Source organism: Mus caroli, chromosome 3, assembly GCF_900094665.2.
Source record: "Mus caroli chromosome 3, CAROLI_EIJ_v1.1, whole genome shotgun sequence".
NCBI classification, from domain to species: Eukaryota; Metazoa; Chordata; class Mammalia; order Rodentia; family Muridae; genus Mus; species Mus caroli.
In genome coordinates this window covers 31,486,094-31,513,754 of record NC_034572.1, presented here as the reverse complement: position 1 = coordinate 31,513,754, position 27,661 = coordinate 31,486,094, and the positions used below count along the sequence as shown (strand labels likewise).

At 43.4% G+C, this 27,661-nt stretch overlaps 1 protein-coding gene across 4 annotated transcripts in view; it reads left to right on the top strand.

The window, feature by feature from the left end:
- Positions 1-27,661, top strand: part of Trpc3 (transient receptor potential cation channel subfamily C member 3) — a 67,056-nt gene that overhangs the window by 16,127 nt on the left and 23,268 nt on the right. For 3 of the 4 annotated variants that reach the window (XM_021157739.1, XM_029475633.1, XM_029475632.1), the window contains exons 2-6: positions 2,192-2,963; positions 10,852-11,040; positions 18,612-18,776; positions 22,021-22,237; positions 23,484-23,717. In XM_021157739.1, coding sequence (XP_021013398.1) covers positions 2,192-2,963; positions 10,852-11,040; positions 18,612-18,776; positions 22,021-22,237; positions 23,484-23,717 — 1,577 coding nt within the window. Of the gene's footprint in view, positions 1-2,191; positions 2,964-10,851; positions 11,041-18,611; positions 18,805-22,020; positions 22,238-23,483; positions 23,718-27,661 lie in introns of those variants that run through there. The other variant, XM_029475634.1, reaches the window with a different exon arrangement.

Here is a 27,661-nt window from a genome sequence, read left to right as displayed (position 1 = left end):
ATTTTTTTTTCTCAAGTACAATTGTTGACCTTTCCACACCAGCCAAGCAGTTGAAGTGGGATGTCCCAGAAGTGTGATCTGTGCTGGGATACATTAACACCTTTACGAGGCATCTCTGGTTTTCCTCTCCAGTGAATCCAGGTCTGCTTGCAGCCACTGCCTGCTCTCAGCTGGGCTCCTGTGTTGCTCTCTGGGTCTGGAGCCTACAGAGCTGAGGAGAGCTAGGTGCTGGCACCCCCACTTCCTCTGCTGGGGAAGCTCCTTCATTTAGCCAGCCCCCCAGGGAGGCTGGTGTCCTCTCTAGTGAATTTTCAAACCCTGGCTCTGTGAACACATTTTTCAGTGGCAGGGACGCTTCTGACACAGATATAAAGCAACCGGTTTCCCAGCCATTCACTTTTAAGTTTGCTTTATTTGCTTCAAAAGCCAGTAATGTGGAAAAAAGGCTTAACTGGTACCTTTTCATATAGCTCAAAAAAAAAAAAAGTTCTACAGATTTAAAAAAAAAAAAGTTATCAAGCATTTGAATCAGAAGAAAAAAAAAATCTCAGAACCGGGTAAAGTTAAAGATACAGATTTGTATAATATTTGTACATTTGGCCACTAAAACGTATCAATCATTGAGCTGATACAGATAACCACAATGTTTAAATTATGTAATTTATTTTGCAATGTTTTTCAAAGACTTGGAATATTTGCAAAAGCCTTTATTTATAAACTCATACAAGGTCTGGAACTTTTCACTTTATTTACTATTTTTGCAGCACTGGGGGTTGAAACCAGGGCGATGTGGCGGCGTGCATGCTAGACAACACTTTACAGCTCCTCTGTATCTTTGGACCTTGCTTCAGTTTTAGTTTTGAGGCAAAACTGCCCTGACTGGCCTCGAACATCCAAGTCCTCCTGCTTTAGAATTCGCCAGTAGCTGAGAGGCCTATGCTACCAAACCTGGCATTATTATTATTATTATTATTATTATTACTATTACTATTATTATTATTTGGTGGTGGTAATGGTGGTTTTGTTTGTTTGTTTCAGTTTTTGTTTGTTTGTTTGTTTTGTTTTGTCTTTGAGGAGACATGATCTTGGCCTTCTGAGTGCTCAGGTTAGCAGGAGTGAGCTGAGTACCCTCTGGGCTGTAACTTCTCATTTCCCCAGACTTATTAAAATTAAGATGTAGATTGAAGTTGCTGCACACATCCTTTTCTGACGTGACTTTGCTGCAGTTGAATCTCAGCTGGTGCGGCTGCTTGTAGGATTTTAGACCATGGTGTTGTAGCTCTAGGAGCCATGCCTGTGGCGGCATTCACAAAGTAGCACTAGTGATCATCCTGAACCGGAGTCGAGTCCTGTCCTTCTGTTCAAATGGCAAATGTGTAATTTAAGTACCTAAGCAACCCTTATTATAAAAGGAGTTGTTCTCGATAAAGTAAATCTAGATTAATGCTTGGATTTTATATTTGGTGAATGTTGTCGGGGTCATTGCAAAGATGAATCCTATATGTATAAATAAATAAATAAATACATACATACATACATAGCAAGCTTCAGTGGGAGAAGGTTTCCCCTTAAGAGAAAAACTTAAAGCCAAGGCTTACTCAGCCTGAATTCTGGGCTATATGTATATTTGGGTTTAAAGTGCAATAACTTGAGACTTCTATCCTGATAGTTGACAAAAATTAACCTCTATTTAGTACACCAGCCTGGGGCTTGGATGCTGAGTGTTCACTAGACACTATTTTCAGGACTGTTTTTCTTTCTGTGGTAGTAGAGGTTGAATCCAGGTCCTGACACATTCTCTGGCCAAGTGCTCTGTCGCTAGGCTACACAGCAGGACCAGGCTGGCGTTGCAGGACACCAAGGGTATCATTAGCGGCAGTGGTGGTGTTTTGTTTTCGTTTTATTTTGTTTTGTTTTGTTGTGTTTTGCTTTGCTTTGTTGTTTTTTACCAGAGAGGGATAGGTGCATGAAAATTATTTCGTTATTTTTCTAAGTGAAGGCAGAATGAATGGAATCTGCATTTGGGAAGGGCCATGGGCTCCTCCCTGAGGCTCAGGCAGCCTGTGTTAGATGAGGGATAATTTTGATTGGTCTTAGCAATTTACCTGGCCTCAGGTCTGCAGCTGGGTCTACTGGGGGAGAAAACTATAGGCCTCAAAGCCCCACGTTGTTTTGTCGCCCCACTGATCAGGTCGTCGGAGGGCAGCCCATCCAGGTGGCGCACTGCGGGGATGCGTGACAAGGGCCGGCGCCAGGCAGTGCGTGGCCCGGCCTTCATGTTCGGTGCTCGTGGGCCCAGCCTCACAGCTGAGGAGGAGCGCTTCCTGGATGCTGCGGAGTACGGCAACATCCCTGTGGTGCGCAAGATGCTGGAGGAGTCTCGCACGCTCAATGTCAACTGCGTGGACTACATGGGCCAGAACGCGCTGCAGCTGGCTGTAGGCAATGAGCATCTGGAGGTGACCGAGCTGCTGCTGAAGAAGGAGAACCTGGCGCGGATCGGTGATGCGCTGCTGCTAGCCATCAGCAAGGGCTATGTGCGCATCGTGGAGGCCATCCTGGGCCACCCAGGCTTTGCAGCCAGCCGGCGCCTTACCCTCAGCCCTTGCGAGCAAGAACTGCGAGATGATGACTTCTATGCTTACGACGAGGATGGCACACGCTTCTCGCCTGACATCACGCCCATCATCCTGGCTGCACACTGCCATAAGTACGAGGTGGTGCACCTGCTGCTACTCAAGGGTGCACGCATCGAGAGGCCACACGACTACTTCTGTCGCTGCTCTGACTGCGCTGAGAAACAAAGGCTTGACGCCTTCAGCCACTCAAGGTCTAGGATCAATGCCTACAAGGGACTGGCCAGCCCAGCATACTTGTCGCTGTCCAGTGAGGACCCCGTGCTCACAGCACTGGAGCTCAGCAATGAGCTGGCCAAGCTAGCCAACATAGAGAAGGAGTTCAAGGTAGGCCTGTGGAAGCCCGTGTCTGCTGTGCCAGAGTCGGCTCTGCCTGGTGCTTGTTAATCTATTGGGGTTTTGTTTGTCTGCTTTCAAATAGATCCTCCCTTTATAGCTTAGGCTGGCCTCAAATTCACAGCAATCCTCCTATTCTAACCTCCCAAATGCTGGGTTTACAAGACCATGCTACCGTGTCCAGCTTCTTTCTGGTTTAGACAGAGTCCTAGGGTGTCCTCATACTACGGAGCCCTTGATAGACAGGAATTCACAGTAGGCCCCTTCCCCTCCTGCTTCAGCCTCTCAAGTGTTCAGGATTACAGATACGTGCTAGCATGTCTTTCACAGTGCATTGTAAACTCAAAGGAACTGCTCTCATGGTTTTTCTCCTCTGAGACTCACACTGGAGACATACAACACAGCATTAGCGAGCAGATTACCAACTGATGGGCCACTCTATGTCCTGGATAAGTATTAAAAGCCAGAAATTCAGTGTCCCCTTTTGTTGAAGGGAGGCAGGTGTCAACAAGCCTGTCTCCTTCCTAGATTCTTTCTGTTCTGTTGCCTGGTGTGGTGTCACGTAGCATGGACAGATTTACTGTTTACTCTGAACCTTGTATCTCGAAAGACTGCACCGCATCGCTGCGAGGTGGGTCTCCTCTTTCTTTTCTCGGATGGGATGTTAGTTTCCTTAAAGCCCTAGTCATGGCCTCAAGCCTTTACATACATTAAGATGTAGCCATGCCCAATGCATGATTCATGGGGTGCATGTATCCCAGGATAGCTGTGACTTCTAATCTACACATGTGTAAATGACTGTGTCATTCGGCAAAGTCAAAACTGGGCACCCCTATCAGAACCAACATTCAAAGAGCAAATATAGAACACTATTGGAGCTATGTTGTTGTTAATGCTAAAGGCACTTCATTAGTGGGACGAATGTCTCATCTTGAATTCCGTGAACATATACTTAGAGTGGTGAGCTGTAACTGTTGGGTCAACCCACAAACACATGGGACCACAAAGTCGTCTGTGCATCAGGGAGATTTTTCTGCTTTAATGGCTCTTTTAATGTCATTTGTTTCTGTCAATCAGTATTACTTGACGAAAATTCTCTATTAGTGATGGAAAATGTTAAAATTTTATTCCGTTGCCAACCTTCCTGTGCATTTTAAATGGCTAAGGAAAAGGAGACACTTGACTGCTAAGGGGAAGCTCCAGGCGCTCTCTTCAGCAGATTTCCACTTTCCTGTTTTCTACATGAGGAGGTGGTAGCAAGCACTAGCCCCTTGACATCAGACAGGATGAGCAATAACTCTTTCAGCATAGAGGAATCCCTCAGAAAGAGTATTCAGTCTCTTTCACATCTTAATATAGTTTTTCATAGTTAAGTTGTTTTTTTTTTTCCCCAAGCACAATTGGCAACGCAATCCAAGCTAAGGAGAATCCATTTTCTCTAGGGTTTTAAGAGAATGGCACAAGTTCGTCTGCCCACTTTCCATCCACAACAAATTCCCTCAGTGTTTGTCAACCCTCAGTGTGTCTTGGTGGAGCTCTGTCCTCAGGGTAACAATCTTGCTAATCAATTCATGATTTTTTTCTGATATAAAACTGCCTGGTTTTTTTTTTTTGAAAAAAAATGGAGAAATGTGGGAAGATCAAAGAATAAAATGGATCTTGCTTGATATTTATTCCTATATGTATATCTATCCTGTAGTACTTGAAAAGACAGGGTCTCATGTAGCCCAAGATAAACTTGAAGTTGCTATGTAGCTGAGGCTGACCTTGAGCTCCTGGCCCCCTCCACTTCTCACGTCCGTGGACACCAGGCTTCAACCCCTTTAGACAGAGCACAGGTAGAGCAAATTTAAAACTTCAAACTTATCATAGAGAGCAGAAAAGCACCTAAGAAAAATACTCTTAGACATCATTTCTTTGTGTTTGAGATAGTCATACAAGCATAATTCTAAATTTATTTGACACTTCAAACATCACGGAAACCTGTTTTTTTATGTACTTTGTTTGATATATATTGAGGCTCTGCAAGAGAAATTCCATAAAAGGAAATATTGTCTAAGAGTATGTTTTAATAATTTACTAAAGATGGTGATGTTCGCAGTTCCACCCAGTGAAGTCTCCTCTGTGGAGCGACAGAGGAGAATTTGTTATTCATAGTTTCCCCCTGAAGCCAGCTAAGTCCATATTAGTAATGCTTAGATTAGAATCTCCTTTGCTCTGAGAACCTTCCAGAGGTGGGTAAATATTGAAAGTGAAAAAGCAGTGAAGTCCTCGAGGTTACATACGGTAGCTGAGGATATGCACAAACCATCTGTGTCTTGGAGGTTCACTGGTTCAGCTTACAGGGCAAGCTTGAGAGTCACAGAACCCTCTGTGAGCCAGAGCAGGGCAGCTCCTCAGCGGTCAGTCTCTGGAGACGGAGGGCCACTCTGCTTCACTGCATGCCCTTTGTCCCCCACCCTTGGTTACCCTCGTTGGTTCTTTCTTAGCCCATCTCTCCTTTGCCCTCTCGTCCCACACTCCTGTCCGTCTGTCAGTGCTTTAGACAGTCCAAGCCCTAACCCAGCTCCAGCAGGACAGGACAAGCTAAGCTCACTGCTGAGAGAAGCAGGTAACCTAATTTGCCCTGTTCTGCGCTGTTCACTATAGTCTTTCCCAGAGGGATTTTCAGCTCAGAATCTTGGCCTGAAAATAAGAATCAGACGCTGTGCTGCTCCCTGGAGATACACAGGGGATGTTTTCCCCCTCTCGGACACCTATTCCTAGCATAATATCAATGACCTGGATTGCATAGTCTCTCACCTTCTGCACACTTCCCACAGTCCCTTGGGGCATACAGAGAACATGTGAAGGTCACTGTCTCAGGAGGCTGAGCGCTCAGGGTCATAGATTTAGATGAATTGATAAAGGACAGCCCAGTGACATGTTATTAGAGAAACAATTCGGATGTGCAAATGATGTCTGCGGCTGTTCTGAGAAATGAGGACTTGGGTTTGATCATCCACCCATCAGAGGTGAGGAAGCCTATCATTTATTAAGATACAAGAAGACAGGTTGAAATTTACAGATTCTAATTGAGTTGATGATAGATGTTTTTTGGTTAATAAACAAACAAACAACAAAATGCTATTGACCTTCCCTGTGCCTCAGTTTTTCTTTCAAAGTAGAGAGCAATTTCAGTTCCTATCATATCAGAGCCAGAAAGGAAAAGGAAAAGCAACATGACCCAAAGTTAGAAAGCCTTTGACAGCACGAGTCGATGCTGGAGACCAGCAAGTCAGAGAGACCTCTCCTTTCACAAGTGGGACCACAGAGGCCAAGGTCATACTGACCAAACTACATCTGAGCATCTTGGATTCCAGTCGCAGGTTTTATTTATTTAAGATTTATTTATTTTTACTTTATGTGTCTAAGTGTTTCACCTGTGCATGCACATATGTGCCCCATGTGTTTGCCTTGTACCCTTGGAGGCCAGAGGAGGGTGTTGGGTTCCCTGGAACTGGAGTTATGCATGATTATAATCTCTGATTTAAGTGCTAGAAACCAAACTCAGCTTTGCTACCCCCCCCCCTGGAAGAGCAGCCAGTGCTCTAAACCACTGAGCCATCTCTCCAGTCTCAGGCTTGGGCTTTATGTCCAAAATAACATCCGCTCTGACACAGAAGCATTTCTAAGCTTCCTAACGCCTCAGAATTTGGTCCTCTTGGGACAAAGAGAATGGAGGATTCTCCTCGCAGAGAAGGTTGAGAAAATTCCAAACAATTACACAGTTGGAACGTGAGAGGAGAATTGCTTGAGCCCAGAATGCCTGGTCGTTAGATTCTGCTTTTCCTGTGACTGTCAGAAAAGAGGCCTGCAGACGCATGTTTGCTTAGCATTGAATGTGTTTCTCTTTCATATAAAAAGGGGTCAGAAAGGAGATTAAACCATACACGTGATAAGGAGTGTGGAGAGGCTGAGATGAAACTGGAGTTCATTGCTCTGCCTCAGGCTTCACAGTCCCTTGGAGTTTGAGTTTCTGCTCGGGTCACCCACTAACTTTGTGAAGAGGGCCCTCGTGCTGGAGGAGCACCATGAAGAAGACTCAGCAACACTAAATCGAGAGCAACTTGGCTCTCTGTTTGATCTGTGTCGTGAAGCCGTGAGTGGCAGAGAGGGGCTCAGGGTAACCTGGCACACAATACCGACTTCAGCAGTAGAGGGAAGGGTGTCACTGGCCAGGAGTCTCTATCCGTTCCTGAGCGCTCTGGATAGATCTAAAAGCTGTGACTGAAGCGAGGAAGCCACCCTTAGCCAGGTGAAGTGGTGCATGCCTTTAGTCCAGCTCCTGAAGAGAACAAGGGAAGAGGATCCCCTGAGCCTCAAAGTGGGAGCCATGGAAATTCCATCCACAAGACTGTAGTAAGAAAGGAGCTTTATATGGAAACATCATGGGTTTAATACTTCTGTAAGCTATAGGAAATATTGCATTAGCTTTCTGGGAGGGAGGGCGGATGGATGTTTAACTGACATCCACCCTGCATAGAAACCAGAGACTGCACATTTTATTAATATTATCAGAGCATGGTACCAGCTTGAATGGAGACTGGGGTCTTACTCATTTTATTACCCTTATGAGGGAATAAGGATTAACTGCTATGTCCTTTGTCTAAATTACTGATATCTGAAGTGGAAACTATTCCAGTCTGTGTAGCCTTTAAATGGACTCTCTCTTCTTGCTGTTTATTTTAGTTGGTGGTATTTTTTTTTTTTTTTTGCCTACCAAAATCAAAGTATTTAAGGGAAGAAAGTTGGAATCCCTCATATCTTCCTTTAGAGCAGTGGTTCTCAACCTTCCTAATGCAGCAACCGTTTAATATAGTCCCTCATGTTGAAGGGACCCACAATCATAAAATTATTTCATTCCTACTTCATAACTGTAATTTTGCTACTGTTATGATCATAATGTAAATATTCAATATGCAGGATATTTTATATACACCCTCAAAGACGTTGCCACCCAGAGGTTAGGAACCAGTGCATTAAAGAATGATTTTCTTTTTGAAACCTAGAAATTCTGCTGTGTGAGGAATCACTTGGTTATTAAGACATAGTGTCTCAAAAAACATCAGTATAAGGAATTCTGATTTCATCAAGTGAATTAATTAAGTTATTTGACTAAATCTTAATTTTTTTTCAGACAGGACCTGGTTATATAGCCCAGACTAGCTTCCAACTTGCCATCCTCCTGCCTCAGCTTCTTGAATGCTGGAATTATGGTGTCTGATTTAACTTTCTCTATAGGCAAAATTTTTAATCAAAGTCACCAAGGTAGAAATGGGGTTTTCAAAAGAGAGGCACTTCCCCAGGAGATGGTCAGTGGTACCTTAACTGGGCCCAATGGGCTAAAAATAGAGCCCAATTCAGAAGGTAACAGGGAGGCTGCCAACCAACCATCCATCACACCAAATAAATATGCAAATGGTATTAAAGATTCACAGATTATTTTTAGCCAAGTGTTAGTTCCAGTGGCCTGGAAATGTTTCTCTCAGGTACTGATATTCTGTAACCCCGGAGAATCCAATTCCATATAATCAGCCATTTCTTTCCTTCCATTTCTGCAAGGAAAGATAACATGCCCTTCAGCCAAACCAGAAAGATGTCTCTCTTCTGGGACCAGCGGCAGCCTTCTCTTCGGCTGTCAGTCATGCCCAGATTCTGACTTGTATGGCGCTGCTGGGTTCCTTAGTTTCTACTTCAGGGCGGGGCCTGCGAACTGTGTTTCTGGCAGGTTCTTGGTACCGCTGATGCGCTGGGATTAGATCTGTGTTTGAGAAACAATGTTTCTCAAAAGGCTACAGATAGGAAACTGGACAGGATTTCATATACAGTTGCTTTTCTGCATCAACCTGCTGCTTCAGAAAGTTTCCATTATAAAAGTGGCCCTGCTTTAGCTTCAAAGTAGCTACTTTTGTACAAAGAGATAAAATTTGTTTTGACTTTGGTGTTGGGCATTGGCACTTAGCCAGTCTCTCTTTTTTCCTCCATAAAACAAACTTTTGTTCATAAAACAATATTTTTTATTTGTTTTTATTAAGTATTTTATTTATTTACATTCCAAATGTTACCCCCCCCTTCCTGGTACCCCCCTTTGCTTCTGAGAGGGTGCTCCCCACCCACCCACTCCCACCTCATCCCCCTAGCATCTCCCTTCCCTGGAGCATCAAGTTTCTACAGGCTTAAGCACATCCTTTCCCACTGAGGCCAGACAAGACAGTCCTCTGCTACATATGTAGTGGGGGCTACAGACCAGCTCATGTATTCTCTTTGGTTAGTGGCTTAGCCTGGGAGCTCTGAGGGGTCTGGATTAGCTGATATGGTTGTCTTCCTATGGGGTTTCAGCTCCCCTTCAGCTCCTTCAGTCCATCCTCTAACTCTTCCACAGGAGTCCCTGACCTCAGTCCAGTGGTTGACTCTAAGTATCTTCATCTGCCTCAAGCCAGCTGCCGGTAGAGCCTCTCAGAGGTCGGCCATGCATGTTCCTGTCTGCAAGCACAACATGGCATCAGCAATCATGTCAGGGTTTGGTGCCTGTACATGGGATGGATCCCAAGTTGGGAAGGTCACTGGATGGCCTTTCCTTCAGTCTTTGCTTCATTTTTGTCCCTATATTTCCTCTAGACAGGAACAATTCTGGGTCAAGAATTGTGAAGATGGGTAGGTGCCCCCATGCCTCAACTGGGGGCTATGTCTATCTACTGGAGGTGGTCTGTTTAGGTTCCACCTCCTCACTGTTGAGCATTTCAGCTAAGGTTGTCCCCATTAGGTCCTGGGAGCCTCTCACATCCCTGGTATCTGGGACTTTCTAGAGGTACCCCCAAAACAAAATTTTATATAAAACAGGGGTCCTTCTTGGGTCTAATTAATTGCCTTTACAAAAGAGTAAGAAAATAGGGAGAGAAGGAAAGAGAGAGAGAGAGAGAGAGAGAGAGAGAGAGAGAAACTCCCAGTGATCACAAACTTGCAGAGCCTTGAGAGAAACCCCCAGTGTCCTGTGAGCTTCACCTTCATTGCTCTCTAGGACTGAGATCCTGGCCATTTCTGCAGATTCCCAGGCAGCAGGAGCACTTGTGGCCTTAAGATGTTCAACTATACTTCAATTGTTTGTTAATATAAACCAGTGATTTGTATATGTACTGCATTTTTGTTAGAGCTAATATTTGTTTGCTTGCTTGCTTACTTGTTTGTTTGGACAGGGTCTTAAACAGTAGCCCATGCAGACCTCAGACTCATAGTAGTCCTCGTCTTATGAGCTATTATGCCTGGCTTTTTTGGAGCAGTTTTGTTTTTTATAAGATGGTGTGATGGTATACAACTGATGTTACAGTACTAGGTAGGTGGAAGCTGGAGGATTCTAATTTAAGGCCAGCTATGGCTTCATAGTGAGTCCCAGAACAGTCTAAACTATACAGTGAGAATTTGAAGTTGATAAATAATAATTGAATATATTATGGGATATGGTATACCATATGGCATGCTGATACAAGTATACAACGCTGGATAGGTGAATCAAGGAAATTAACATATTGTCCCTTTGACCAGTTCTCTCTGCCTCTTGGCCTCTGGCTGAGCACCTTTCTATTCTGCATTTCTAAGGATTTGACACTTTAAAATTCTACATATAAGTGAGATCAGGTCCATATAATTTTCAGAGCTTCATGGAAACTTAATGAGGACAGGAGAATCCATATGTATCTGCTCTAACTAGCCTTGTATCCAGGAAAGGGCTGCATCTTCCTGCCCAGAGGCAGGGACACCTTTATCCACACATCCTGTCCCCAGGCACTTGTCACTGATTGAGTGAAATTCTTGCCATTAAACACCAAACCTCTTCCTCTAGAATGACTACAGGAAACTCTCCATGCAATGCAAAGACTTCGTAGTAGGTGTGCTGGACCTGTGTCGGGACTCGGAGGAGGTGGAAGCCATTCTGAATGGAGATCTGGAATCAGTCGAACCCCTGGAAAGACATGGGCACAAAGCGTCACTGAGTCGTGTCAAACTTGCCATTAAGTATGAAGTCAAAAAGGTGAGTGAGCCAGTAATCTGCAGACATGAACTGGTGACGCTGCAATCTGAGGGACACTTGAAAAACGGTCTAGGGAGAGAGATTGAGGGAAGATTGAGGTAAAGTGGAAGGCTGTAGGGTTCTGACCCTTCTCAAGTGTTACCTGTTGTAGCACCCAGGGCTTCTTCATGTCCTGGATAAGTGTCCTCTTCATTTCCATTTTCTCATAAAAGAGGATTCTATCTTTTATAAATCTTGAGGGTCTAGTGTAATTTAAATGGATTAGAATAAACCGAACACTCTTCAGACTGTGGATCTCAGTGCCATTAATAATCCCAGCACTCGGGGGGCAGAGGCAGGCAGATTTCTGAGTTCAAGGCCAGCCTGGTCTACAGAGTGAGTTCCAGGACAGCCAGGGCTATACAGAGAAACCCTGTCTCGAAAAACCAAAATAATAATAATAATAATAATAATAATAATAATAATAAACAGCACGCTAGCACACATCTCTATTCCCAGCTTTTGGGAAGTAGAGGCAGGAGAATCAGGAGTTCAAAGCCAGTCTCAGCTACTTAGCAAGTCTGGAACCACCCTGGGCTACATGAGAATCAGTCTCAGAAACAACAAAAATAGTGAATAAATAAAGTAGTGGTAATACTCCTGCTTACATACATTTATGAGACACCATAACGAACATTCTCGTGTTGAGCCTTACTGTGAACCTGTTAGACATTTTAGCCAGGGTCGTAAACAAAGACGACAATTATTTTAGGTATGGTTACTGTAGAAAAAAAAAGTGTTGTGTATGTTTTTGTTTGCTAATTTTCATTGAGCCATTAAATAATTTGTGAAAATTGTAGTTAAAATATTTCATATGGTGTAAGTCTCCGTTTCTGGAATTGGACGATTTAAGTTTGTTATGTAGCAGACAGAGGGGAGGGTTGTGCTTAAGAGGAGCTGATAGGGTTGGAGAGAGGGCTTAGTGGCTAGCAGCTTATATATCTCTTCCAGACAACCCAAGTGTGATTCCTAACAACCACGTTGAGTGGCTCACCACTACTTGTAACTCCAGCCCCGGGGATCGAATGCTGGATAGCCACCCCCCACACAAACACATACTTTTAAAATAAACTAAATCTGTAATAAAACATAGAAGCTGAGAAATCATGAAGCAGCAGCTGTTGGAAGGGGCACATCTAGAGTCATCACTGGACAGCCATGTCTGCTGTTCTTCCTTTAATGTGGTCTTATGCTTACAAGGACAGGCCGTAGATCCATCTGCAAGGGTTCAAGCTCTGATGTCACCATGAGTTCCTGACTGGCCACAGACAGCACCAAAGCCCTGAGCTACTTTTCAGTCAAGAGGGAAAATAACAGTTGTTTGAAGACCATGTGAAATCATACAAGCAATTAGCATGAGGGACTTCTGGCTCACTAAATATTAGCCTACAGCATTTCCGTTACAGACGCTCATATCAGAGCGACAGCTCTTAAGCAAGTTGAAGTATCAAAGACAATTTTGTGTTCCTTGTTCTAAGTCCCACCCTTAGTATTTGTCTGATTTCTCAGAAAAGGATTTAGCCAAGCATCCTTGGAAGTACACAGAATTGCAAGGAAAGACAAAAGGGCAAGCTTATGTCAACCAAACATCCAGAAATCTTGCCTAGATCCAAGCCCAGAACTACCTGATAAGGGAGTATCTGAGGCCCAATTTTGGCTCTGCTGTGAGTGTCCAGTGTTGGCACTCACAGAAAGAATGTCCTGAGCCCATAGCCAGTTGTCCTAAGACCTCTTGTGAATCAAACCTGCCACTTCACTCTGACCAGTGGAACCCAAGACATGGTTTACATTCTAACACAAAGCAAGGGTATAGAAAGATCTCTCTCCCATACCTTCTAGGTGTGAGCATACACACATACACACACACACACACACACACACACACACACACACACACACACACACTTCCACTTCCACCACAGTACAGAAAACTTTCATGTGTAACAACCCCATGGGCCAGTCATTAATGACAAGAGAAGATTGTCACCAGAAATTGAAATAAAACAACTTGACAAGGGACAGATCAGCTCTAAGATAATGAAATGCCCCCTCTGAGATTTCTTCCTGTGAGGTTTTCCTTATGTTGGAGGAAAGATAATTTTGAACACGATTGATAGCAAGCCATTTTTAGAAAAGTGTCCAGACAGAGTCACGCTTCTTGCCATATGAATCTCTTTTCTTTGGCACCTGAGAGGAGAAAATTGATTTCAGTTGCCATGGGCTTTTAATCATTCCATTGAAAGTGTCATATTAGTAGAAACAGCTCATCTGCAGAGATGCGTCTGTTAGCCAACCCACCCTGCAGAGTGATGATGCCTGACTTAAACAAGTTGCAACATTTGCAATATCACTAGCAATAAATTTGTTACCAATCAACATATATAACTAGGGATTTATTGCTTATTAGAACCAGACTTTTTATATAATAGTGTTAGAAATGTTAAGGGACTGGAGAGATAACTTGGAGGTTAAGGATACTTGCTGTTCTTGCAGAGAATGGTAACAGGTTTGGTTACCATTATTGACATGGTAGTTCGCAACTATTCATAACTCCAGTTCCAGGGAACCAATACCCGATTCTGGCCACTGTGGGCAGACATGTGATATACATGCAGATAAAACACCTTTACACATACAATTTTTAAAAATTGTTTTAAAAATAATTCTTAAAAAGCTACAGATCCCTTGACAACATAGAGTTTGGAAATTCTGCACACTAGAAAGACCATCAGCAGAAACCGAAGGAAAGGGGGCTAGAGGGATTATTCAGTGGTAAAGAGAACTCGCTGATCATGCAGAGGCCTGGGGTCAGTTCTCAACAACTTCATGATGACTTTCAGCCATCTGTAGGCATGCACATGGTACACATACATATGTGCAGGCAACATACTCATACACATAAAATGCATACATCTAAAAGACCATTTTTATTTAAAAATCAGCAAAACTTGCAGACCCTGTAGTAATAAACATACCAGCTAGGCATAGCAGAGCATGCCTATAACCCTGGCACAGAAGAGGCTGATATAGGAAGACCAACAGCCCAAGGCTAGCCTGGGGTCCATACTGAAACCTGTCTCAACCCTCTCCCAAAATAAATCAATGCTAGTTCTCAGATCTATTTTCCCGTTCTCAAAGAATAGCTACAGTGCTGGGTGATGCCGGTGACATCAGTGATTCTGTGCTGTCTTTCCTGCCATAGAGCCGGTCTGCTCCCTTTGAGTTCTAATTATGACCATACATCTCTGGTGTTCTGTGATATGACAGCAAAGCTTGCTCTCCCCTCCCCCACACACCTCAAGCTGTACCTCCTTCATGGTGGGCGATGTCTATTATAGGAGATTTGATGATGGGTAGGCTATTTAGTCTGTAAAACTAGGCTACAGAGAAAAATCATTTCTGGAGCCCCACCCCGCCAAGTGCTCCAATTCCATCCTTAACAGAAAAGAAATCTAAAAATTAGACCCTCTGCAATACGGGCACATTCAGTTATCGACCAGCGTGTTTCTCTGTAGAAGGTGTAAGAGGGAGAATGAGAAATATGAATGTAACTAACATAGCAATGTCGTTAAAGGCAAGAGTGAAACTCCTCCAGGGTTTTATACAACACTACCCACTGAGGACAGTTCAGAGGATGGTATAATGTGATCATTTTCAAGTATAGGTTTATTCAGTTGTTGGGGTTCAGCTTACATCCCATTAGACATCTCTCTCTCTGTCTCTGTCTCCCTCTCTGTCTCTGTCTCTGTCTCTCTTTCTGTGTGTGTGTGTGTGTGTGTGTGTGTGTGTGTGTGTGTGCGTGCGCATGTGCGCGTGTGCATGTTCAGCAACACTGTTAAATTTTTTATTCCATTGAAAGATTGAAATGTTCTTACGTGTCAAGCATTCTCTCTTTGGCACAGAAAATCTCAAATCAGGGTATTATTTTTGTAATGACTTCAATTTGCTGGTCCACTGAAGTTGAAAAACAACATAAGAACCTGATGCAGCCGGCTGTGGCAGTGTTCTATCATAAGGATTTTTTTTCCAGGAAATGGAGTGGTTTTAGAGATAAAGGCCTCTGCCCTATTTTGAAGTTTGTTGAAAAGAAGAAAAAACAAATCTCCTAATGGATTAGGGTTTTCCGCTCTCACTTGCTAATATTGGATTGGTTTTATTTTTTAGGATGTGCCTTGTGTATTTGTATTAGAAGTTTGAAATTGTTGGGGAAAATCTATTTGTATGGGTTCTTAATGGATTCAGTAGATAGGGTATTATCTCAAGAAGAACATAGGTTGTGCTCCTATTTATAGGAAATAGGCCAGTGTGGCTGAATTTTGTAACAGGTAAAATGCTAGGATTTAACATATAATAAATGTTGGATGAGTGTGATGTAAGCCACAAGGGTCAATGTGGGTCATCTCACAGACACTTTGTAGAGAGGGTCATCATTGCCCTGGTGCACACCCTCAGGCTTAAAGATGGCCTCATTGAGAAGAGCCCAAGGAAACGGTCCAAACCAAACCATTATTTCTGTCCTCAAGTATTGGGAGTGGCTCAGACCTATAAGCCCAGCATGAGAAAGGCTGAAGCAGGAGGATTGCTTTCTGTTCTAGGCCAACTTGGACTACATAGTTAAGACCTTGTCTCAAAATCAAAGCAGGCACAAGCTGGTGGGATGGCTCAGTGAGTAAAGGTGTTAAACTCAATCCCCTATGTCCTAGTTGTTTTCTCAACTTAAAACAAACAAGGGTTATTTGGGAAGAGAAGCCTCATTTGACAAAATGGCACCACCAGATTGCTTGTGGCAAGTCTATGGAGATGTGGGAGGGCCCAGCCCATTATGGGCAACGCCACCCCTAGGCAGATGGTCCTGGGTTTAAATGTATATTTAGCATTTATATATTTTTAAAAACTGAGCAAGCCAGGGGCAGCAAGCCAAAAAGCAGCATTTCTCCATGGCTTCTGCTTCAGCTCCTGCCTCCAGGTTCCTGCCTTGAGTTGTTGCCTTGACTTCTGTCAGTGGTGGAAAATGACCTGACAGTTGTAAGTTCCTTTTGGTTTCCTTAGAGACCCTAAGACACTCCCGATCCTACACAGAAGTGGAAAATAATCAACAGGTTGTCTTATAACCTTCATATTGGCTCCACGGCACCCTCATGCTTGCACACACATGCACACTTGACGACGACGATGATTAAGCAGTTTCTTTGACGTAAAAGCAGCGTCTTAGTTCATTTATGGTGCTGTGATAATAACTGTGGCTGCATGATTTATGAAAGAGAAATGTGTCTTCTCACAGTTGAGGGGTTGAAGTTGAAGGCACTGGCAGGCAGGACTGTATCCTCCAGAGGAGCATAACAATGTCCTCATGTGGCAAAAGAATGGAAGAGCAAGCTGACAAACACCATGGGACTAATTTATGAACATTTTAATCCTTCAGCAAGGGTTGTGTCATCTCTTAGTCGGATTGCTGTATTTAAGCATAGAGCATTGATAAATTACCCAAACCAGGCTAGGCTAAACTCCTAAGACTCAAGGGATCCTCTGCCTCCCTCCAGACTCCTAACTAGCTGAGACGACAAATGGACAGTGCTTATCTGCTGGTGCCACTCTTCCAGTCCTTACTCTCACCTCCTCAGAATGTCACATGACAAGACCAGGACTTTGGAGGCAATGCTTTCAAATCATAGCAGATATTCCCAGAGGAAGTGAGCTCATCCATTCAAATGGGCACAGTGCGTTTGTTTCGCAGCAAGGTATTCAGTACCTTGTAGAAACCTTTGGGTTTTTACCTTCCCCTCAAGTACCTGGTTGACTCTGCAACAGTAATCTTATACGATGATGATATTAGATGTTCAACCTGTGGCTCTCCTAGTATACCCAGCTCCCTATCCTTAGCCTGGCTGGCTGCCCACTCTAGAGGGCTTTGACTTGGATTCACACGTCTTAGATCTCCCAAACACAGAGACATTTCCACCGTTTATAAGATGACTGTGTTTTACTGTCTTGACAAGGATGTGGAGTTCAGAGTTTTATTATAATGGCTTTGATACTGCATTTATTGACAGCCTACTGTGTGCTCTAAAGAAATGGTTGCTGATGATGTAAAGTAGTGCCAGTTCTCCTGTTTTTATCTTGTGCCAAACACCAGTGCCATTGCTGGCTGATTGTGAGTGTACAAAGCATCCTGAAGAGTGAGTGAACAAATATGATTGACAGGAGCTGTGGAGGGAGGAGCAAGACAGGAGAGAAAGGCACAGGAGAGAAATGTCTAAACAGCACAGGGAGGAGGCAGTGGAGGTCTGGGGCTCTTGGAGGAATCCAAGGGGGCCTCACACAGACCTGGGAATTCTTCTGCTTTGATCATGTCTACAGCCTTTCCCAGGAGGTCACCTGATGATGACGTTAAGATGTGAGACAGTTTCAAAATTGTGAGCCTTACAGGGTGCAGTGGCTTGCATCTTTCATCCCAGCATTCAAGAGCCTGAGGCAGGATTCCAAATTCAAGACCAGCCGGGCTCATAGTGAGTGAGACCCTGTCTTAAAAGAAAAAGTGGGGTGAGAAAGGAAGTGGTTTGGAAAAAAAAAGGCCTAACATAGACTTGGCAGGCAGCAACGGTGGGATAACCAGTTTTGGGATGCTATATCGAGGCACCATCGTTAGGGTGATTTATAGACAGCAGAAACTCATTTCTTACAGTGTTGGGGCTGCAAGTTTGAGGTTAAGATGGCAGCAGAGCTGTTTCTGGCCAGGGCCGCTTATTGAGTTGCAAACTGCTGACCTCACTTGTAGCAAAAACATAGTGGGTGGGGGTGGGGTGCTCATTATACACTGGCACCAATATCACCGTCTCATGTGTTCCATCTCCAGGCCCCACGCATGCCCTGCAGCCCTGCCTCCCAAGGCCAGCACACTGGGAGTTAGGAGTTCAAAATGTGAATTTGAAGAAGACACTGAATTTGACTCAAAGGAATGCTGTTTTCACACTAAGTCATCCAACGAAGCAAGTAATCACTAGGCCAGCCTGGGTTACAATGTGAGACCCTGCATCAGAAAACTGAAAACATTTTAGAGGCAAGATGTAGCATGTAGAAACTCTGTACAAGGTCTAAAAAACAAAAACAGGGCTGGAGAGATAAATCAGCAGTTAAGAGCCGAGCTGATGTGGGCTGTGCATAACCACTGTGCAGATCTTTCCATATCCAGCCACAGTACACACAGCTCGAATGTGCACAATTTACATACTTCTTATGCAGGTAGTATTTTAGGCATAACTCATGAAAGGAGCACAATAACCGATTTTCTTTCCCATTTTGAAATAAATACAAGGACCTTAGCAGGCGTCATGGTGGGGACATGCTTTCCCTAAAGAAACCCAGCATCACCACAGCCAGCGAGGACTCAGTTCCCAGCAAGGACTGGGGAAGGGCGTCCACCTTCTAGGAAGCAAGTTTGAACAATGAAGGGAAGACGGGTTTGAACAGGCTGTGTTCTGGAGAGATGCACAGACAGGAGAATACTAACATCTCTCTCCCTCTACTCCCAACAGTTTGTGGCTCACCCCAACTGCCAACAGCAGCTTTTGACGATCTGGTATGAGAACCTCTCTGGCCTCCGGGAGCAGACCATCGCTATCAAGTGTCTGGTCGTGTTGGTCGTGGCCTTGGGTCTTCCATTCCTCGCCATCGGCTATTGGATTGCACCTTGTAGCAGGGTACTAGACTCCCCACCTTCCCTCCGTGGTTGGTGAAATGTGTATCTTTGTTGAGAAAAATGCAAAAGCTAAAGCCAGGCTCCCACCTCGTTGGCTCTGCATTTTAAGCAACTCAAATGTTCTGCTTTTCAGTGAGTAGATCAACTCAAGAATAGAATCAGAGATGATTTGGTACCAGCAAGTCACATTGGCAGGCATGATGTAGTAAGGCTTTTAGGTAGAAATCCCCATGATAGACACGAAGAACTAAATGGTCAGAGTGTAGGAGCATTGTGTGCAGTTGCTACTGAGAACATGGAGCATGAGAACATGGCCGGCACCAGCTGGGGGAAGGGAAGTGGCAACCATACCCAGTGGGACCTGGGGGCACTCTTCTGAGCCCGTTAGAGGCACCTGGGGCTGAATGCTAAGCACATGGATATCAACGGTGCTAGTTAACCTTCAGTGATATCCATGGTGGGTCCTCAAGCACTTTGTTCTTCCAGAAACTTCCAACGTGTATAGAATTGGGGTCAGTGTGCTTTAGGTTTTTTTTTTTTTAGCACTGCTCAATTCTGCTTTGATCACTCTGAGGCCCTTTCCCCTCAACCTGCCCAAGTGGAGCTAACTTGTGATTAAGAAATCCCCTACACAGATGTGGAAGAGAATACAGGTCATGCTAACAGAATCTGTCCTGCTAATGAAGGGCACTTCCCTGAGAAGGACCTGCCCTCTGGTCTTTAATCTCATGCCTATATTCTGAAATCTTGTTTTCTCTAAATCACAATCTGTTTCAGGTGAAGCAGTCAAGGTCACTTATAAATGACCCTGAAAGTCCACCCTTGCCCCGTGGCTCAGCAGTCTCCTCTAAGCATTTATGTGTGTGAAAACGTTTATTCATCTTACTTCCTTGTTGATATGCCCCCCACATACAATAAAGGGTAGAAAGCTTGTCACTCTGACCAAGTTCAGTGGCTGCTGGATTCTTTGTTATGTATCTTAGAGAAGTTATTCTACAGTTCTTTAAATACATAAACACTAAAGATGTGAACATAAATCACATAAGAGCCTGCAGTGAGCAGAAAATTATAACCCAGCCAGTTTCCCTATTTGGAGGAAATTATCACAAAGTTCTGGTACTCAATAGTCCGTCTCTTCAGATATCTCTGTCAATTAGAGCAGGCTAGAGTTGCAATAGGCATCTTGGGGTGCACACTTTGCACTGTATAAAATGACAGTTCAGCTCACTCTGTAATGGTGTTTCATCATAAGAAAACAAAAACAAGCCGGGCGTGGTGGCACACGCCTTTAATCCCAGCACTTGGGAGGCAGAGGCAGGCGGATCTCTGAGTTTGAGGCCAGCCTGGTCTACAGAGTGAGTTCCAGGACAGCCAGGGCTACACAGAGAAACCCTGTCTCCAAAAACCAAATAACAATAATAATAATAATAATAATAATAATAATAATAATAATAATAAAAGAAAACAAAAACAAAATGAAACAAAAGATAGCAACTCCTGGAACCCATGCATGCCTGTGCTTATTCACAGAGAAAAGAGATAACTTGAGAATTATTAGGCTGGAATACTTAGTTAATGAAATGCTTTCCTTGAAAGCATAAAGACTTGGGTCTCATTCCTAGCATCCACCTACAAAGCTAGATAGGAAGGCATGGGCTTACAGTCTCAGTGCTGAAAAGCTAGAGACTGGAAGACCCCTGGACTAGCTAGACAGCCAGTCTAGGTCACTGGTGAACTGTAGGTTCAAAAGCCCAGGTGGAGAGCACCAGAAGAATGACCTTGATGCTGACCCCCAGCCTCTATTGGGAATTCTTAGGCTGGGGACAAAGCTAAGCATTAGAGCATCTATCCAGTGTGCATGAAGCCCTGGCTCCAATTCTGTAAAACAAACAAACAAAGCCCCAACATATAGCCCATTTCAAAGATGAGTGTACTGCTTTATTTTAATATAATTTAAAGTTTTAAAGATCAATCTTTGAGAAAAAGGCTTGGCAACTCCCAACAAACAGCGTGTGCCTCAGCAGTGATGCCAAACGCAGGCTCTGTGGCCACCTCGGCACCAAGGTGTGGAATTGTACTGTTGCTTGTTCTTCTAAGTCCGGTATGGAAAGGTGACAGCTGTCTGTGTGCAGGAATGTTCCAATTCAGAGATACTTGACACTTTGTAGTCATTTGAACCAATTAAGGTTCTGGACATTTGCTTGAAGTTAGTCTTGCAAATGTGAAACAAATCCCTTTAAGGGTGGCAGGCTGAGTTAACATTCAGGCTCTGGATGTGCAGACAAGGGAACATATTTGACAAATGTGTCCAATGCACCTAATCCCTGGACTGCGGATGCCCTGGGGACAGAGAAGCTGTTTCTTATTTCTATTAGAACATGAGATTTTTAAGTATATCACAGGATATATTTTAAGGAACTACCTTCAAAAAAATTATAAGATAGCCATTAGAAGTATCTTTATTATGTATATCATTTTCAGAATACAGAGATTATTATTTTAATCAAGCTATCTTACTTAGAAGTTCTAATTATTATATATCTCCTCAAATGTAGGTAGTCATTGATAAGATATTTATCTTGATTCTAATATTTTCTTCCTTTTAAATATGATGCATGGTATGATGACTCTTGATTTTTTTTTTGGAAATGAAAACTAAAATTTGTTTACAATGTAGTAAATTTTTTAATCTTCAAAAAAGCTTTTGATGCCCTATACGTGTCTACAAACTCCTATTTCTTTTCCAGGCCTAGGACCTTTGACTTTGTATTGTCATTCATGCAAAAATCAGGATAAGAAACCTGTCACACACAGGGCTTTCCCGAAGGGCGCCCTTCAGTACAGCACGGGTTACAGCAGAACAGACGTTCAGAATCTGGATCTCCGAGATTTTTGAAATTATTTTAGAGGAAAAATCTCCCTAAAAAAAGAGTAGTTTTCACGATGTGTGCTGGTCGGGGGAGTCCAACCTTTTGACATCGTAACTAAATGTCTACAAATGCATTGAGTAACATTCATAATTATCCTGAGAAACATATGGCCCCAAGGGCGCAGGCTGGACAATCCGCATAGCAGAAAGTGTTTCAACTTCTTTATTCAGTTGTATCCTGTATAGTGATTGTCGCAAGTAGAGGCCGAAGTTTCTAGAACATCTCCTCCCCGCTCCCTCCTCTCACCCCCCCCCTTCTCCACCGTTTCTTCCCCTCCGACCCATCTCCCCCCAACCCCACTCTGTTGTATTGCAGCTGGGGAAGATTCTTCGAAGCCCCTTCATGAAGTTCGTGGCCCACGCTGCCTCCTTCATCATCTTTCTGGGTCTGCTTGTATTCAACGCCTCGGACAGGTTTGAAGGCATCACCACGCTGCCAAACATCACTGTTATCGACTACCCCAAGCAAATCTTCAGGGTGAAGACCACCCAGTTCACGTGGACGGAAATGTTAATTATGGTCTGGGTTCTTGGTAAGCCGCTTAAGTTCCCTAATTTCTATCCAGAAAGGAGTTACTGAAATGATTGCCATTTTCTAATACAAACTGTTATGCTGTATATGATGAGAACACCATCATTAAAGCAGTAGCTAAATGAGAAAATAACTAGCTGGTTCAATAGTAGTTAACACTGCAGAAAGGTATATGTTGGCACTAAATCATTAACATGGGCCTAATTGTTTAATTGAAATACTTGCAACTGAAGAGCCTTCGTTATATATGGCTTTTGTTTCAGGGATTTTAGGAGTTTTTCCACTTGTAGAATGCATGTTACTTAACTTCTGGTAACTCTTTCTGAGAAGCTGTGTTAAAGGAAAAATTTAAAGTAGCAGGAGAAAAACCATCCTGCTCCATCGCAGGAAACAGAGCCACTGTGCGCGTTGACTTCTCTCCCGGGGTCTTTCCGTGGTCTGCTCCCGCCTGTGTAGTCCTTGCTGCTCTGAGTGAATAGGTTAATTCTTCACCCAATCACCTTACAGCCTCAACCTGGAGCAAGCCATTATTTTATGAATTTTAATATGAGCTTCGTTTTCTTCTTAAAGTGTTACAATGTGTCCAGCTGTGCCCCCCCCCCCCCCCCCCCCGTGCTCGCATCCCACACATTGGACTGAGTGCCGCCCAACACTTTGTAAATGATATCACAATACCAAAAGGCTGTACATCTATGTGTACATAGTTAGGACAACTTGTTAAACTGAGTAGTTCATCCTTTTTGACTCAGCATTTTCCTCTAGAACTGGGTCAGTTTCAGATGGTGTTCCTGGCCTCCCCGGTAGGTTGTGGAGATGGGAAGAGAGGCTAGAAGAGGCCCGCGTGATCCTTAATGACGGGGCTTGGTTCTTGTTAAATGTTTGCAGGGACTTTCTCCCCCAGAGTCTTACTTGTACCCCTACATTACTATGATTTGAATTAATTAGCCTTTTTGACTTCATAGGCTCCCCTTTCTCTACTCTTTCAAAAACCTCATGACAAAGCCCTGCTCTAGCAGAGTTCCACTTGCTTCTTTCCTGTCTCCCGTGATCCGGTGTCACGTGTGTTTATTTAAGGTCTGTCATGGTGCGGTCCATCAGCCCTAAGTGGAAGCTTCCTTCCCACTCAGCTCCCACCAGACCCCAGCACAGTCAGTGTTTGCTGGGGTTTCACCTTTCCCAGGTGGACCAGGTATCTTCTCCTCGGCCTCAGCAGGACGATCTAATCCAGCCTCTGGTTTCCTGTGCAGGGATGATGTGGTCTGAGTGCAAGGAGCTGTGGCTGGAGGGGCCCCGGGAGTACATCGTGCAGTTGTGGAATGTGCTTGATTTCGGCATGCTCTCCATCTTCATCGCCGCGTTCACAGCCAGGTTCCTCGCTTTCCTGCAGGCCACGAAGGCGCAGCAGTACGTGGATAGTCACGTGCAGGAGAGTGATCTGAGCGAAGTCACGCTCCCACCTGAGGTTCAGTATTTCACCTATGGTGAGTTGTTAGCTGTGGGTCCTTTCCTGTTTCCAGAAGGGCATCTTGGAAAGCAACGCCTATTAAGACGGCCTCTCCTGTACGAGGTTCGGGATGTTCTAAGACCCCCTCCCCCCACAACAATTCCTGAAACCACTGATAGAATCAAAACCCTACAGACTCTGTGATCTTTCTCACAAGTAAATGCATGCTTGTGATAAAGCTTGATTTAGAAATTAGAGACCATAATAGATTAATAACCAATAAAACATAAAAATTGTAACAGTATACTATAATGAAACTTCCGGGATATGCTATAATAAAACTTTTGAGCTCTGGGGCTATTGATGAGTAAAATGAAGTTGTTTTTAGCACAGCCCTTGGTATATAGAGACTGTCAGACTGGTAAGCTCTTAGTGGCTACTCAGGCACTAAGAGGCAAGCAACTATACGCTGTAGCTACACTGGACCGGAGGTGACTCATCCCCTGTGAAGGCTGGAACCAGTGGGAACTGTACTGTTAGGATGCCGAGGAGGCTGGGCAGTTTAAAACATAGAAATTGTTTGCTTCTGGGATTTGCTATTTGATAGTTTCAGACCACATTTGATCGTCAATCATTGAAATTATGGGGTGCCAAACCTCAGATTCATAGGCAACCGCTGTATGCTTAGCATGAGAAATGTTGAAATGGCATGAAATAAGATGAATGAAAATGAAAATTCAGCGGAGGCAGGATATAGGGGCTAAAGTTCATTCATGTTAGAAGGTAGGCTGAGGAAACTGTAGACACTGGAGAGGATGTTGTACCTTTCTCACAGCAAGGAAGGACAATGGTGCCAGCTTTGCCAGCACACAGCAGTACTGAGGAGCTGTAACTGGGAAGTCTTCATTATAGTGATGTGTTGGGCAGGTCTGCAATCCCAGCTACACAGGAGGCTAAGGCAGAAGTATCATGAGCTCAAAGCCTGCCCAGGCTACACAGTTCAAGTCAGCCAGGGCATCTTAGTGAGATCCTGCATAACAATAAATAAAAATAAATTAATTGAACAAATAGAGGCACATAAATATTGCATCATCCTAGAGTGCTCACCTAGCCCAAATACCATGATAAATTAATTAAAATGGAATGAATGACATGCACTTTACAGATAAGCAAACCTAAAATACAGACTTTAGAAAGTCGTAAGTGTGATTAGGAATCAATGTTGTGAGGAGTACAGATACTTAAACATTTTTAGGGAGGCTCCAAAATATAGAAATTGCAGTGTATGCAATTTAATGCAAAAGAATGACAACATTATCAACAAGCAAGACTTTTAATGTCCTAAGGATAATGGTTCGAAGGAGCGACTAAACACTGTTTAAAGTTAAAGAATTGAAATCTTGTTTTATGTGACATAATTTTGACTGTTTCTATAGCTTGAGTATTTAAATGTATTTGTGTGTAGTTAGTAACTGTTGGCTGGATAGGAATTTATTAATTTTGGCTTCTTTACTTCCTTTACGTATATTTTTGAAATTCTCTAAGTCTTGGTTTCTGTATTTTTTTCATATTTTATTAGTTATTTTATTTATTTACATTTTAAATGTTATCCCTCTTCCCAGTTCCCCCTCCTAAAACCCCCTACCTCCCTATCCCCACCCCTGTCTCTATGAGGTTGCTACCCGACCTGCCCACCCACTCTCACCTCACTGCCCTAGCAGTCTCCTACACTGGGTCATTAAGACTCCACAGGACCAATGGGCTCCCCTCCCATTGATGACAAGGCCATCCTCTGTTACAGATGTGGCTGGAGCCATGCACACCCTCCCCACTCCCCTACATGTACTCTTTAGTTGGTGGTTTAGTCCCTCGGAGCTCTGGGGGGTCCTGGTTGGTTGATACTGCTTTCTTCCTATGGGTTGCAAACCCCTTCAGCTCCTTCAGTCCTCCCCCTAACTCCTCCATCGGTGTCCCTGTGCTCAGCCAGTTGTTTGGCTGCATACATCTGCATCTGCATTTGTTTGTTTGTTTGTTTGTTTGTTTGTTTTATCCGTAAGCTGTTTTTAATTTTTTTAAATTTCAAAATAGCAAAAACTCTTTGAAGTTAAACATTAAGAAAATGCTAATTTCAACTACAATGAGGAAAATTATCAATAATATTGCCATGATGTTTACAGAACATGATTCTAATATTTTCTTTTTTTAATTTTTAATATTTTTATTAAGTATTTTCCTCAATTACATTTCCAATGCTATCCCAAAAGTCCACCATACCCTCCCCCCCCCACTTCCCTACCCACCCATTCCCATTTTTTTGGCCCTGGCGTTCCCCTGTACTGGGGCATAGAAAGTTTGCAAGCCCAATGGGCCTCTCTTTCCAGTGATGGCCGACTAAGCCATCTTTTGATACATATGCAGCTAGAGTCAAGAGCTCCCGGGTACTGGTTAGTTCATAATGTTGTTCCACCTATAGGGTTGCAGATCCCTTTAGCTCCTTGNGTANTTTCTCTAGCTCNTCCATTGGGNGCCCTGTGATCCATCCAATAGCTGACTGTGAGCATCCACTTCTGTGTTTGCTAGGCCCTGGCATAGTCTCACAAGAGACAGCTATATCTGGGTCCTTTCAGCAAAATCTTGCTAGTGTATGCAATGGTGTCAGCGTTTGGAAGCTGATTATGGGGTGGATCCCTGGATATGGCAGTCTTTAGATGGTCCATCCTTTCGTCACAGCTCCAAACTTTGTCTCTGTAACTCCTTCCATGGGTGTTTTGTTCCCAATTCTAAGAAGGGGCACAGTGTCCACACTTTGGTCTTCATTCTTCTTGATTTTCATGCGTTTAGCAAATTGTATGTTAGATTCTAATATTTTCAACTGTTAATATTCAACAAACAGAATACTTATTTAAGATGTATTTCATTGGTATGTCTCGCTTTTCATTTTTGATTTTATTACTTTGGATACTGCCCTTGTGCCCTCTAGTTAGTCTGGCTAAGGGTTTATCTATCTTGTTGATTTTCTCAAAGAACCAGCTCCTGGTTTTGTTGACTCTTTGTCTAGTTCTTTTTGTTTCTATTTGGTTGATTTCAGCCCTGAGTTTGATTATTTCCTGCCATCTTCTCCTCTTGGGTGTATCTTTTTGTTCTAGAGCTTTCAGGTGTGCTATCAAGCTGCTAGTGTAAGCTATCTTCAGTTTCTTTTGGAGGCACTTAGAGCTATGAGTTTTTCTCTTAACACTGCTTTCATTGTGCCCCATAAGTTTTGATATGATGTGTCTTCATTTTCATTAAATTAAAAAAAAAAAACCTTTAATTTCTTTCTTTATTTCTTCCTTGACCAAATTATCATTGAGTAGTGCATTGTTCAGCTTCCATGTGTTTGTGTGCTTTCTATTGTTTTTGTTGGTATTTAAGAATAGACTTAGTCTGTGATTATCTAATAGGGTGCATGAAATTATTTCAATCTTCTTTTATCTGTTGAGGCCTGTTTTGTGATCAATTATATGGTCAGTTTTGGAGAAGGTACTGTGAGGTGCTGAGAAGAAGGTATATTCTTTTGCTTTAGGTTGAAATGTTCTTTAGATTCATTTGGTTCATAACTTCTGTGAGTTTCACTGTGTCTCTGTTTAGTTTCCGTTTCCATGATCTGTCCATTCATGAGAGTGGGGTATTGAAGTCGCCCACTATTAATTGTGTGGGGTGTGATGTGTGCTTTGAGTTTTGGTAAAGTTTCTTTTATGAATGTGGGTGCCCTTCTATTTGGAGCATAGATGTTCAGAATTGAGAGTTCTTGGAAGATTTTACCTTTATTTTCTTTTGTTTGTTTGTTTGTTTGTTTTGTTTGTTTGTTTGTTTGTTTGTTTCGAGACAGGGTTTCTCTGTACAGTAGCCTTGGCTGTCCTGGAACTCACTTTGTAGACCAGGCTGGCCTCAAACTCAGAAATCCACCTGCCTCTGCCTCCCGAGTGCTGGGATTAAAGGCGT